The following is a 14,363-nucleotide window of genomic DNA, read 5'->3' as shown; positions in this document are numbered from 1 at the left end:
TCACAAAAACATCCCCCAAATTGTAGGAGAATGTGGCGCTAAAAACATGATGATACACATAAGTTGTCATTTTACTACGTCGTCGTCCCGTTTACACCAAAAGACAGAATGCGAAGAATGCAGCAAAAATATGTTGATGGGTACATGTTTGCATTAAGTTATGTATGTTCAACTGCGCTCTTCTTTTAACTGTGAGCTGCTGCATGTAAACACTGGTCAGTCTGAGGGATATACTTAGTACTGTTCACAGCGGTAATTGCAGAGGGGAGAAAGCCAGCAATGCTAACAGCGGTCTGTGTAACGAAGAAAGTAAAATAGCAGCTTCAAGATTAATCTGAATGCAAAGATATTAGTTCATTGCAATTAAAAACCTACTTAAGAAAATATGACAGGAGGGGGAGAAATGACTGTATAGTTGTTTATTTTCACTAATGGACAGTGTACAGAGTATGCCGTGCTGCACTAATAAAATCATCACTTGTTTTATAATAAATAAACACACAAACACAGACACAGACAGGGGGAGAGAAAGAGAAAGTCACAGCTTTCCACAAAGAAAAGACATTTTCTGGTACAATTGTCCTCTTCTTAAACCAGCAGTATGAAAGATGTAGGAAGGCATAAATGAGCCTGTTGTTTAAGTCAAGAATGTAACACTGTAGTTAATCTGGTGTTTCTTCTAAAGAAAACACATAGACAGAGAGAGAGAGGAGAAAGAAGTGCCGGTCAGAGGGCAGACACGTATCTTTCCAAGAAGCTCAGGGGAGTGCTGGGAGGAGGTTCAGTTAATTAATAAAATGGGAGTAACATGGCTGCCTGCGATGGTTATATTGGATGATACTTTGCTGATAAAACTCCCTTGTCAAGGTAACAGGATTTCTCAGCAGGGAGTAAGAGAAAACATAGTTATGAGGAAATTCCTTGTCTTGGACACAGAGGACATAGAGAACCACACTGAAATTCTCTTAAATGGCTCTTTCCTCTCCAACAATATTAGCTCTAAACAGATGGGATATATTTTAGATATGAGTCACTTTAAACTACTAAAACAATCAGTGACTGACCATCAGAAGGGGCAGACAAGAAAGAGGGACCTTAATGCACAAAGACACAAATCTAAGCACCTGAGAATCAACTGATCATACCTGATATTTGACTTGACTTGCTGGTAAAATGTTTTAGATGAGAAGAAATCTTAATGAGGACAAAACTGTAAGACACAAATATTTTTGACTCAGGGATTCTAGTAATGGGTACAATTTGGATGGACCAGTTTCTTAGCATCTCCAACCCACTGGTGATTTAGGACCCTTTGGATTGGGGCTTAAACTGGGTGCAGCAACTGCTGTTTGGTGTTAAACTGTTGGATACAAAAAAGTGTAGCTATATAGACACAAATGCATTACACATAACAATCAAAAGTAGAAAATGTATAAAGCAAAATAATATATTTATATATTTATACATTATGCATTATCAAATGCACTTGCATTGATGGAGGTAGATAGCAAAGATTCAGAGGTAAAAAGGCATATAGATGTTGCTGTGCTTTGGAGGAGAAAAAGTACATAACGTGGCTGTAAATTCTGAAGTTAAATGCAAGAATTTCTGTGTGCTTATTAATAGTGTATACAGTACTGAGTATGAGGTGAAAGGAAAAAGTGGCAGGATGCTGCTGATCTCCTTGAGTTACCCATCCAGTAATTTGGATCGGAAGGGTCTGACTTGGCTGGCAGTTTAGCAGGAGTTGTTGAGGGCAATCTCGTCCCTGCATACAGATATCTGGTGGTTGTGTGGCGGCTCACACAAAGAGCACAGAGTAGGGAGGACATCGGCAGCCTTCAGAAGAAGACTCCCGCACCCAGGAACCATGACAGCCCGGGACTGAAGCTGCTGCCCAGAACGTTCTAGGAAATAAAGGACTATATCAGACATGTAACAATTTCAGTGTGAGAAAAATGTTTTTTTTTGTTGGCATTATCTATCAAAAGAATGATATCAGAGTATATATATTATTTACAGCATTTACAGGGCTTAAAGGGACACCTCAGTTTTTTAGGAACGTTACAATTTTTCCTATCTACAGTGTCCAAAAAACAAATTGAGGTAATAAACTGTTACACTTAACCAAAACCTGATGAATAGTCGAACTAAATGTAATGTTGTCACGTGTATGAATTTGCTGGCTTCCAAATGAATAAATAATAAGTAAGTAATGGAGAAGGTGTTTCCCTTTAAGAGCAGCAGCTACTTGATCCAATAGACATTAATTAATTGAACTTAACTAAGTCATTATCAACCTTTATGGAAGAAGTCAAATGAAGCAGAATAATTGCTAATTCTCCATCCCTACCAAGCTTTTTTCCAGCCAGTCTGCAGATTCAAAGCTACATAGGTCTCAGCAGTGTAATGGATGAAAATAACTTCACTTTTCTTTCATTTGTCTGGATTACCTGGTGCTCTCCAGGCCGTCTCCTCCACAGCGGTCTGATTTTGACATGGCATCACTCTGACACTCTGCACAGACCAGCCTTTCTCTCACCAGCTGAGCACTCCACAGTTTGAGCTTACACGCTGCACTGGCCTGTTTCATCCGCAGGTACACACAGTAACTGCAAGCACAGAGGAAAGAGAGAGAGAGAAAAGAGTTGATGGCTACAGCTGCTTAAAATTTGACATTTTCAGTTTCGCTTACATTTGATCCATCAATCTGGCAAACATGGACACAAGCACATGTGTTTGAACTTAGAAACCTAAAGGTAATTTTGTGAGAGCTAAACAGGGTGCTGCTCACACAACTCTGTAGCTGAGAGCTCAACATCTAATGCCCTGACCTTTGAATTAAGCTTTGGACTGTTCCTGACAATCCTGGCAAATGGAAAATGGGCTAGGTAGGTTTAAACACTCCAAAAAAAGACATCCTTTCAAGAGGAGGTTCAAAAGTTAAAGAGATTCAACTTGGCTTGATTGATGAAAGCCAAGTGACAATCCAGCCCAGCAGTCTGTGCTTCATCATGACTATAACCAGACATAAGACGAATCAAACTTCCTGATAATAGGTTTGCTTCATTTGAAGATGATCCAGCAGTGTCACGGTCACCTGCGGTATCCTAATATCAACACGTCTCAGTCTGTGCACTGGAAACAATAATAAAGTCTTGTTTTCCTGCTCATTGTGTTCTCTGGCAGGCATCTTTGAACTTCTGCACTATTTATTATGTCTCTGATTCAGTCAGCTGTGACAAAACATCATCCCCACTGGGGTGTTTTGTCAAAGAATGCATGACGTTTCTTTTTTTTTTTTCCTCAGAGTGATTCCTGAAGACTTTCTCAGTAACATGCAATATAATTATTCAGGTCTGATTTGGAGTGTTTGTTGAGTGAATAAGCAAGGTAAAGAGTAGAGCAATGTGAAGAAAAGCTTTAGCAGAATCTCTTACAAAAGGCTTGAGCTTATTCATGCCGCTGAATTTAACCTAAAAGATGTCACTTACTGTTTATACCACTAAAAATGCTGTGTCAGAACAATACTGTACAATACAACGTCCTAATTATTAGCTAAAGATATTAACAAAACTCTTACCAGTAAAGTAAGAGCAGTGTGATAGCTCCTGGCAATTCCGTATCTTCATGAAATATTACTCGTTCAGATCATTTCACAGAGATAACTTAAGACCCAAAGACAACTACTGATCATCATTCATGTCATTTCAACTCCTCATTTCCTGAGTCAATCACCATGACAACACGAGGGAACTTTCACTGCACAGGATGTCTGTGTGAAATCTCCCTAAATCTGTGTCATCCGTGAATGGCTCACATTTATGAGTAATGTACTTCCAATCCCCTGATGTTCTGCATTCTAACTCAAAACAAGAGTATCCGATGTCAATTTTAATCAGTGTGAAAGGCTGTGGGCTGTCAGGAAACCAGCCACGATTTTATTCCCTCATCTCTAATTTTTCATAGTTCTGAGAACATCTGCAATCAGCTCAGATCAAAGATGACATCTATGCTGGTCGGGTGTACTTTTTACATGGATTATGGTTGTCTTATCAGTAAAGGTCAGCTTGTGGTGCAAATATTCAAAGATGGCACTCTGTTTCACAGTCAAAGCAATTTCAAGGCTCTGTGTTCGATGGTGACCTTGGCCTTAGTCTGTATTCTCTAATCTTTTGGAGCACAAAGTTGATCTTAAAGTGACCTTTGGAACTAAGTCAAATTGAGAAAAAACTGATACCAGCTACACACTCTGGAGTAAAATCCAGCTGTATTGGAGAAGTTGAAATGCAGCCTTGGAGCTGGAACTAAGTAAATTTATGCCAGAATGTGTTAGCTCACATCTGAACATTTTGTCATATAAAATGATTGCTGGCAAGAAAACAAAGCATATTGTTGGTTATAATTATGAGTGATAGTTGTGCTTCGAACTCTACAATCAGATATGTTTCTGAAACATTCACACAACATGCATAGATTGCATTTTTGACATGAAACTCCTCAGTTGCTGAAAAAAAAAACCCTCCATGCAAGACATACAGTCATTCAGCACCTTAAACAGTTCAGCTATAATTACCCCACTCCCTGCATCAATTGCACATGAAAGCCAGCGCCACAGTGAAAAACAAAGTGGGCTGAGTGTGTCAGCAGTGAGCAGTCCTGTGTGTCTGTTTGCAGTCTGATAATAGTGGCTTTACCTGGCCTTCTCCTCCTTCATCAGCATGTGTGGTCGCCTCCAAGGGTCCTTGAAGTTCCTCTTGAAAGAATCAGGAAGGATCTTTGCCACCTCTGCAAATCAAAATTGTGCAGGTAAAAAAAACGTGGACATAGAAAAAAAAACAACCATGACAAATTAGTCTACTGTGTCCACTGAGGAGCATCTTTTCAAATTGCACAACAGTCAGTGGGAGTATAGAGTTAACATGTCCTAGAACAGCTCATCCCTTTATATGACTCGAAATGACTCAATGAATCAAAACAAAGTGATGTTTCCTTTGGAGGTCTTCTTGGAAAAGTGTTTATCTGTGTTGTGGTGCTTTGTTACTGGAAAAGTGATGCAACAGTTAATAGCATAACTGAGGTGTTTGAAATACTACAGCTGGATATAAGACCTCAGAACAGATGTGCGCAAATGTGTTGCTTAAAGTAAAACTGTTCACCAGAGTAACCCCAGAGAATACTGAAACACCTACTTAATATGTAACAGTGTTCTCTGAGCAGGCCTGCGTGCATCCACAAAAACATGCATGTAGGGGCATGAAGAAAAGGTCATGTTCTCACCTTTCGCAGTGCTGCATATTGCGTTGTTTCCAAAGCATCCTCGACGCTGTTTGAGGTCAGGACAGGGCGTACCTCCGTTTCTTGGAGGAACAGACACTTGGCGACTCCTTTCGGTGCTGCCGACCCCACACGGAGACGTGCATGATGACCAGGGACCCCATGATCCCACCACACAGTCAATGGCTGCTAGGGAATCAGGGAGATACAGAGATCAGCTGAAGGTTTTAAATAATAAAACTTTAGATCCAAAGATAGAGTAAAAGTCATGAAATAGAAATGAAGTTTTAGGTGGTTTTCTCAGGGAAGGTCAAATACATTTTGGGAAGGTAAGTTTCAGTTCAGGAAGATTTAAAAGCATGAAAGCAGAAGAGAGAGAACATTTTTTATGAGAAGCTTTTTCCAGCTCTCCTAGCATGACAAGTGGCCTTATTCTGAAAAAAGAATTGATCTTTACCCCAGAAATAGCTGTTAACTTTCCGCTAATCTGTGCTGTCATGTCGAACTGCATGACTGAAAGTGTGAGCCGCAACACACACCCAGTTAAAGACTTACACAGTATTGAACTGCTGAGCATTTACTCAGGTAAGTGGGTGGCAAACGAGTGACATGGGTCATTACCATCTACTAATGTCAGATCAGCAAACCCCAGACTCAGGAAGTCTGTGACCCAGGTCAAATGTGTCGGGCAATTTAAATAAAAGGCTAATTTTGCATCCTGTTCTCTCTGGTTTCCCTTTGCCCCACACTCACGCACAGCAGCAAACACGACACACCACATACACACACAGGAGCAGCAGCAATCAGGCGTCCCATTCAGTAGGCTGATTTAGCCAATTACATCAGGCTAAGAGGAAGCTGTATTAGTTAGATGGCTGCTCTGATCAAAGCCAGGAGTCTCCAGCGGTAATCAAGCCTTGTCTAACACAGAGATTTAATAGCTGCAGACATTTATCAGCCCTGTTTTAGGGAGGAAGTGCACACTTCATAAACACATGAACAAAGAAGGAGAGAGGCAGAGAATAATCTCAAACACTTACAAATTAACAAAATCAAAAATACACATTTACGCAAGGATACTTTTTTCATAAAGCTTGGTATATATGGTGTGGAGCTTCTGATTTTTTTCAGTGTAGACAATAGCACAATAAGAGCAGGTGCACACAGCTTGAAGCTCTTAGAAGTTCTTGGTGAAATTATAGGGAGGGAGAGGATAAATATACCATAACTGAATCTAATCCTCCCTTGCCATCTAATCTATCTCGCTCTGTCTTTATAATACACACTCACCCCACAGCACAATGCTGCAAGTCAATACGTATGTGTGTGTGAACAGGAGAAAGAGAGAGAGAGAGCTTTCAAGGTGCCGCCTGTTCTGTTCATTCCCATGGTCCTGTTGGGGTTTTGGAGGGGGGGTGGCTGTCTCAGTGACACAGCCGATCCACAAAGCCACTGTGGAATCTCTGCATTCCTGCACATTAGTGCTGCCCACCTGACACCCGCCTTTCCCAGATCACCACACACACACGCACACACACACACACATACACACACACACACACACATCGAAAACAATTTTTGTCAGATAAACCCACCCACTTGGGCTTGTTCCATTTTCAGTCATCACTCTAAAACACACAGACATGAACTTTTTTCCAAAGAATTCTAAAGGGAGTAATCGAACCAGACACCACAACCCTTTCAACTTCCTGCTCATGCCTCCTCCTCCTCCTCCTCATATCCTTACTCTTGTCTCCTCGCCTTTCCTTCCCTCTTCTACATCCTCTGACGATCACAGGCCCATTTTTTATTTTGCTGTTAAAAGGGAAAAACATGAGCTACATGGGCAGTTGAGGTCTTTACTGCAGAGGGTGTGTGATGAAACCGATAGGGTCGGCGGGTTCCCGCACCCAAGGGGGAACAGAACTATTACCCCCCTGATGAACACCGACATACACACAAACAGGACTAAAGCCATGTCTGGAAGTCTCAGCTCACCGGCCCCCTGAGCCACCAGAGGTCAGAAGGTAATTACCAAACTGTGGTGGTCCCCCCACTCTGTTTCTGGTACCACCAGTGTGACAGTCCCACCACCCACATGATAACCCTGCTGACAGTCTGACACAGCCTGACCCTCAGAGCTTACAGCCACTGGTGTCCCCTGTCCCCATTGTTGACAAGAAAGTCCCCAGTTGGAAAGCGTGCCACCACTTCTGACCCCTGACCCCAATACAGGAAACAACTGGTAGTCGTTGTCAGCATGTTCAGCGTTTTGTCTTTTTAAACAGCTGATATTCTTTCAAAGTTTTTTCAAGTAAGTTTCCCCTCAAAGGAAACTTGTGGAATTGACCAGAAACAATGTTTTATCTGCAAACTGCAAAACTAATGTTTTGTGACCTTTGAAACTGGAAACTGGAAAAATAAATTAAAAAAATACCAGCCACATAACATGCAAAAGTTAAAGCATGTAAGCTGTATGGAGGAAGATTAACACTGTGCTTGCTATAGTTAAAATCAGCTTTTGTTAAGAAATAATTGAGAGTATAATTGAGAGTAATATGAGCTTTTTGGAGGGATTTTATGGTAGTATGGCTAATTCTCCTGGCAGTTGGCAGAGCTTCAGACAAATGCCATTAAATGAACCCAACGTCTGAATGTGTATCCAACATCAGCACTTTTATCTCCTGACTTGTCAGCCAATCTCCAGTCACACTTGTTACAGGGAGATAATAGCGCACTATCTGTCTTTTCAGATTGGCTTTCCTTTGCTTTTTCTTTCTCTCTCCCTGAATTCTGCTTCCATTTTAGGGTTTCACAACAAAAGAGTTATCAGACCTGCCCTGCCAATTTGCTTTATCTTCTTCTCACTTTGTCCCTTGTTCTTTCTCCCCATCTGTCTCCTTTTTTTAAGTCCTCTTTTTCACTCTCCCACCCCCTCTCTTCGCCCCCCCACTGCCTCCCCCTCTCTGATGGGACCCAGATGTCCAGCTGCTCTGGAGGACCATTGCACCTCCACAGTCACCCTCTCTCCCATGTAGAGAGCTGGGCCTCGGCCCCATCAGACAAGCATTATAATGTTGGGCAACACAAGGGAGAACTATAAGCCTGTTAATAGGGTGAAGGACACGGCACTAAACCCTAATAACAGGATAACACAGAAATGTTTCCTGTAGACACCTTGAAAAGAGGAACCAAATAAACCAGCTAATTCAAAGAATTCATTACAAACACAGCTGTAACAGAGTTTCAGTTGAAATTGTGAAATTGTTGTGTATTTGCATTGGATGGCCTCCCAACACTTTGTCATACCATAATGATAATAACTCAAGACATTATACACAAACACGTAAGAGATGGCTCCACTCCTTAACAGCAAGGAAACAACAACCAAGAAAAAGGAAGCAAAAAGAGAAAATAAGTGGAATAGAAAAAATACTCTTGTTCAGAGTAAATAACATCTCAGGAATGAGCATTGTGGTGTTGGCTTTTCTCCCTCATATTGCTTAAGGTTCTGGATAAAAAACAATTTGAAGAATGCAAAGGAAAATACACATAGCCACCCTGGGTTTGAACTTTGTCTGATGAACAACTTTTCAGTTGAGACGTTGCAAAAATCTCACAAAAACACATTAACAGACTTAAAATGTCTTTTGGGAGTAATCCTAAACTGCTCTGTTCGACATAAATAAAGCAGTGTTTTGGAAAGAGATGTTGCTGTTGAATTTTTAATAAACAAAATTTTATTCACCTCCATTGTGAGGGAATGGAGGTTGAAATGTCAGAAAAGGATATCTGAAAAATCTGGGAAAATAAACCCAAAACTAACTGCATGACTAGACACCACTAAGTGAGATAACACGTGCTCGTAATTTGGGTAAATCTACACTTAACATTGAACAAACAATACAATGTTGGTGTTTTCTGCTCATGAGGAGGCCAGATGATGGATGTCAAATTTGCAATCAGAAGTGTCTATTGTGGAGAGCGTGCAGGAGAAACTGGACTGTTGGTACCAGAATTTACAACAGCTGGCCTGTTTCAGCCTAAAAATATTCACTACTCACTGAGGTCAAAGGAAGAATACGTGGGAAGTAAAACAGAAAAAAAAGGGAGTGAACGTAAGTGGAAAGAAGCAAACATCATGGCATGACAACATACAGTGCCCTAGAGGAAAGGAAGACAAGCAGAAGTGCCTGCCGGAGAGACAGATGAATGGTGAGCAAACCTCTGGTGTCTTCCTGCTGAAGTGAGAACTACCAGATGCCATAGAAGGAGAGGAGAGGAGCTGCCCCCTCCATCCTCCTGCAGACCAGTTTGATCTCTAGAGTCTATGATGAAGAATGAGCAATTAAAGGCCTACTGTACAGCAGAGGTGGAAATTATGTGATGTACCAAAAGTACTCCTACAACAGGAAACAACTCCCTACTTGGATTTTGAACTCATTGGTGTATCCACTTTTCTTTAGAAGGCCTCCACCTCTTCAGATTTAGGCAGCTATTTTCTGCATTTCCCAGGATGTCTGTTAACAACTCTTAGAGTCCTGTAATAATAGCACTGCACAGTGGAGAAAGTGAAAGTTTATCCAGTCAAAAAATAACTCTTATGTCTTATAGAAGAGGCTGCATTGGCACTGCACTGAATTCTAATATACTGTCTCTGCAGAAGTATACATCTTCTTCTCTGCCTCTTCTTTGATGCATCTCTCTGTGTTTTTAGAAATACGCTCTCTTTGTACAGGACTGACTCTAAAAATAGAAGCTTGTCGTTGCTTAGTTGGAAAAACTTTCTGCAGCCGAACTGGAAATAAACTGATGACGTTTAAACATCTTGTGTCCATTTATTAGAAAGATAAAAATGCACCGCAGAACACTTAGCCTTTCCAGGCCAGTCAGAAATACTTGTGATCTTAATTTAGTAGTTTTCCAGCTATGAGTCTGGAAAACATCCAATAAGAATCAACCCCAGCAGCTGGAAATCAGACCAATCTGCAAATTATGCAGATGTTATAGGTAGTTTAGATGGTGCAGATGACAAAAAGCCCTTTTCGAGTTATTTAGATTTTTGAGTGAGTGCCAATTTGCTGCCTATCAACTTTCATAACCTTGAGAACAGCTGTTCAGACTGGACTTTGTAGACCTAAACATAAACATGACTGTAAAAGACTCAAATGTATTATTTTCACAGATTATTAAGGTGAAGTTAGCTTTTTCTGGCAACTCCATCTTTTTTTCCAGTTTGACAACTTGAAGATAAACCCAAGAACAGCCCAGTGAGTGGTACATTCTGCCAGTCTGGTGCAGAAAGAGACCAGTATATTGCCAGAAATGCATGATACATCTTATTAAGTTATTCTACTGTAAAGTGGATTTTATTCCCTTTTAAAGATTCCACCACTGACTCTACTTGACTTGTAGCCCTTAACAGAGCAATACAATCTGACATGTGCCATTACTCATCTGTTGCTATGAAATAGTAGGTGTACAGAAGGATCATCCAAACTGTTTACATAACACATGCATTCCTGCCAGATACTTCATTTGAGCGACATCTCTGGAGAGAGTGGTATCACACTCTGAAGAGCTATAAGTGTTTGTGTCTAAGTGGTGCAAACAGTCTCTCTGTCGCTCTTTGTCTCCCCTGATGTCACCCCCTCTGAGCCCTTTGCTCGGCCACAGCTGACACAGGTTAATTACAGACTGTGAAAGACAGTACACAGACAGACTCCTTGATGCGTTCCAGGATCAGAATCAGAATCAGATAGAGTCTGAGTCTGATGTGGGTAAGAAAAACATCAGGGGCTTTGATGGAGCTGAGACAAGCTGCAAGCTGCATGCTGTGTTTATACTGTAAAGATGCTCAGGTTGCAGAGAGGGGGAAGTCAGTGTTTTTCTCAGCATCACTAAACACTCATTGATCCGTACAGGGGGTTCAAAGGGCATGGCCAAGTTCATCTCTCCCCATCAAGACTGCAGAACCATAAAAACACAAGACACAATATTCAGCAGACATGTCTTGATTTACAGTTATCCTGTACAGTAACTTCATTCATCTGGGGAAGATTGTTTAATCTAACACACCTGCATCACACCATCATGTGGTCCCAAACAGAGATCTGCTTTTTTCTGTTCTGTGTCACATTCGGATTGACCCGCCAGACAGACACATGAAGTCTACGGTGCTAAAATCCTCATCTGACACGTGAGTGAACCACTGCACATGGCAGCCGTTAGCTGACCTCCAAGGGACCAGCTGCTGTTAAACAGTGCAGTGATGACTCAATGCTGGCTGAGGTCCTGTGCTTTCTCTGTTCATTTTCAGCTTGGCAGACACATGGGATGGATCAAGTGATACCTAGAATCCACTCTAGCTGGTTGTGAGATGATAACTGCTGTCTCTACATGCCTCTAACTAATTGGTGGATAGAAATACAAATTACTGTAGAGTTTGCAATATTTCTTCAAGGTTTTAGTTGCTTGTAGCCACACCTCTGCTGTTAGCAACATTGCAATCCGTGTTCATTTATAATTTAAGAGCCTCACTGCAAGAAACATCTTTTTCCAGGCAAAATCTGCCCTCTAGTACCCTGATGAGAAGAGCTTGTCAGTACAAAAGTACAAACTGAAATTCTACAATTTCTGCACAGATTTGACAGCATTTAAAGGGCCATACAGGTGTTTTTGCATGTTTTAGCCCATTTACTACAAATTGTATATTATTTACATTACAACTAAACATTTTCACACTTTAACATAGTCTAATGCAATTAAATTTGTACCAGAAAGGTCCGCACTAAAAAACAATAACACCACACTGATCAAAATAAAGGCAGGCATGAGGATGCCTGAGATGGATCATGCAAGTTTAAAGACTGTTTTAACTAAAATGAAAGGATACCCAAGTTGTAAAACTGCATTCAAACTTCAATCTAATAAAGTTATATGCTTTTAAGAAAAGATTAGCAGTAAAAGTAGAACAAAACTGGTTTAAATGTGCAAAGACACGACTAGTATGAAGATGAGTGCAGTGAGTATGTTGTGGTGACACAGTGATTAACAGTTGGTTCAGGTATCTTTGCTGTAAACACAGTGAAGTAATAAAGTGTACTAGTGCTTCCATCACAGTACTTTTGTACACACTTTAAAGTAACTGACTAATATCCGGATGAGCCAGCCTGTTTACATCACTGTACAGATACCACACTCAAACACAGGTTCACTATGTATAAACTGAATGTGCCTAAATAGAGGGATCACTGCAGTGTTTAAGTGCTCTTTGAATGTCCCTGTAGGTGCTTGTTAGTGTGCACTTAAGACAAGGATCCCACTCTGAGTGCATTCACACATAGATAATCGGTCCACATGAACTTAAGATGTTTCAACATGAGAGCTGCCTCAGTTACAGGTTGGAGTGTTTCCTGTCTGTCACTTCTCAGAGACAGCTCTACTATAATCCTAACCATCTTTGGCAGTCTGTTCCCATGGTGCCCATTCCCTCATTTGTCCATATATAGCATCGGCCAGGATCATGAGAGGAGCTTTTAGACGGTTACCCAAACTCACATTTTAAGGATTTTGTGGATTTGATGACCTTGATATCTTGATTCAAAGAGTATTTATTCCCTGCATTAACTTGTTGTTGTCTTCACTGTCCAACCACTTCATGTCCACTTTGTGCATTTTAAAGCTTTGATGTGAAGGCCAAGGGTCAAACCTACAAACTAAAACACACAAACACACACAACCTGCCGTTGGAAAATACACTATAGACTGGAGATACCCTCCCAGCAACCCCCTACATATCACCTCTAGCTCTTAACTTAAAACAAACAACCATAATGGGCGCAATAGACACAGCTATGTGTAGTATGTCTCACTGTCTCCGTGTCACCTCAATGCCAGCCACCCCTGGCTCAAACTGGACAAGGATGAACAACAGGAGGTCACTGGAAAGGACAGAGCTGGAATAAACAAAACAGCCTCAAGGGGTCATGAAAAAAAAAAATTAAAATCTGAAGTTATTAGATGTCAAATTTCATTGACCAGGACGGAACAAGCAACTCACCAGATATTTGGCACACACGCTGATAATCCTCGCAGCAATCTCCAGTTTTCTGACAGTAGGTATCACAGTAGCACACTGTTTTTCTCTTGGTGTATTCAAAACATTCGTTGTTTCGGCCGGTGCAGCAGTTTGGGTTGTCCCTCTCCCTGCAGCCCGCTTCAGCCTGTGGAACAATCACCCCGCAGAAAAACGCTAAATATCCAAAAACGACAAACCCAAGACGCGCTGAGCTCCATCCATGCGCTCCCATGACGGAAACTTTTCTGTGTTCACTTGTTCCACACGCACACCCTCTCCGGTGATGTATGCTTCACTCTGGATGGCGCTTAAAACTGAAATAGGTATATATACTGTATTTTTTAAAAGAAACTGATGGTATTATCTATATAAATTCCAAGTGAAACATTGTCCTTCCCGTGAAGAAAATTGGATCTCTTCTGCTTTGACACCTACATAAAGCACTGATGCGTAAAAGTGGAGCCTGTTTGTGCGCACCAGCTCTCCTCTATCCGCTTGTCGGACACCGCCCCTTTGAGCTACTGTTGGTTATTAGGAAAGACTTACAGTACCAACCTCTCTCTCTCTCTCTCTCTCTCTCTCTCTCTCTCTCTCTCTCTCTCTCTCTCTCTTGTTTGCGCAAGATGTAACTCAACACATGAGTGGCATTACAGAATGTGTATTATTCCCTTCAAAGGTGTTGGACCACCGCTGCTGCCAAGATACAAGTACGATGCAAAAAACAAAAGCCAGTTCATTTTTTGGGGAAAGGCTGCCAAAGCACATAAAATAAGCCCTAATGGGAGCATTTATAGTGACTTGCTCCGTTGCACCAAAAACTGGATCCAAAAACATGTAAAGTAACCCGAAATATCCACCCTCAAGTGAAAACAAAAAAACAATATCCGACGTGTTTTCCAACACAGTATCTGTAAACAACGCATGAAAAGTATCTTAAACGGCTCAGATAACTTTAGCTTCCGATCAAAAAATCTAATTCAGCACCACGGACAGCGGCGCAGCCACT

The 14,363-nt window shown here is 41.2% G+C and overlaps 1 protein-coding gene across 2 annotated transcripts; it reads right to left on the bottom strand.

Moving 5' to 3' along the window:
* Positions 1 to 404: 404 nt before the first annotated feature.
* On the bottom strand, positions 405 to 13,861 carry si:dkey-178e17.3 (somatomedin-B and thrombospondin type-1 domain-containing protein). Of its 2 annotated transcripts, none has more exons than XM_044376224.1 (5): positions 13,340 to 13,861; positions 5,281 to 5,466; positions 4,698 to 4,788; positions 2,454 to 2,612; positions 405 to 1,907 (listed from the first exon to the last, which is right to left on the bottom strand). In XM_044376224.1, exons 1-5 carry the CDS (start codon positions 13,587 to 13,589, stop codon positions 1,802 to 1,804), a joined length of 792 nt encoding a protein of 263 aa, XP_044232159.1. In that variant the 5' UTR covers positions 13,590 to 13,861; the 3' UTR covers positions 405 to 1,801. The 2 variants fall into 2 exon arrangements, with proteins under 2 accessions (XP_044232159.1, XP_044232168.1); XM_044376233.1 differs by having other exon boundaries at positions 5,281 to 5,463.
* Between the last annotated feature and the right edge of the window lie 502 nt (positions 13,862 to 14,363).

This window comes from Thunnus albacares, chromosome 2, assembly GCF_914725855.1.
Source record: "Thunnus albacares chromosome 2, fThuAlb1.1, whole genome shotgun sequence".
In the NCBI taxonomy this organism is placed as follows: Eukaryota; Metazoa; Chordata; class Actinopteri; order Scombriformes; family Scombridae; genus Thunnus; species Thunnus albacares.
This window is presented reverse-complemented; position numbering and strand designations above follow the sequence as displayed.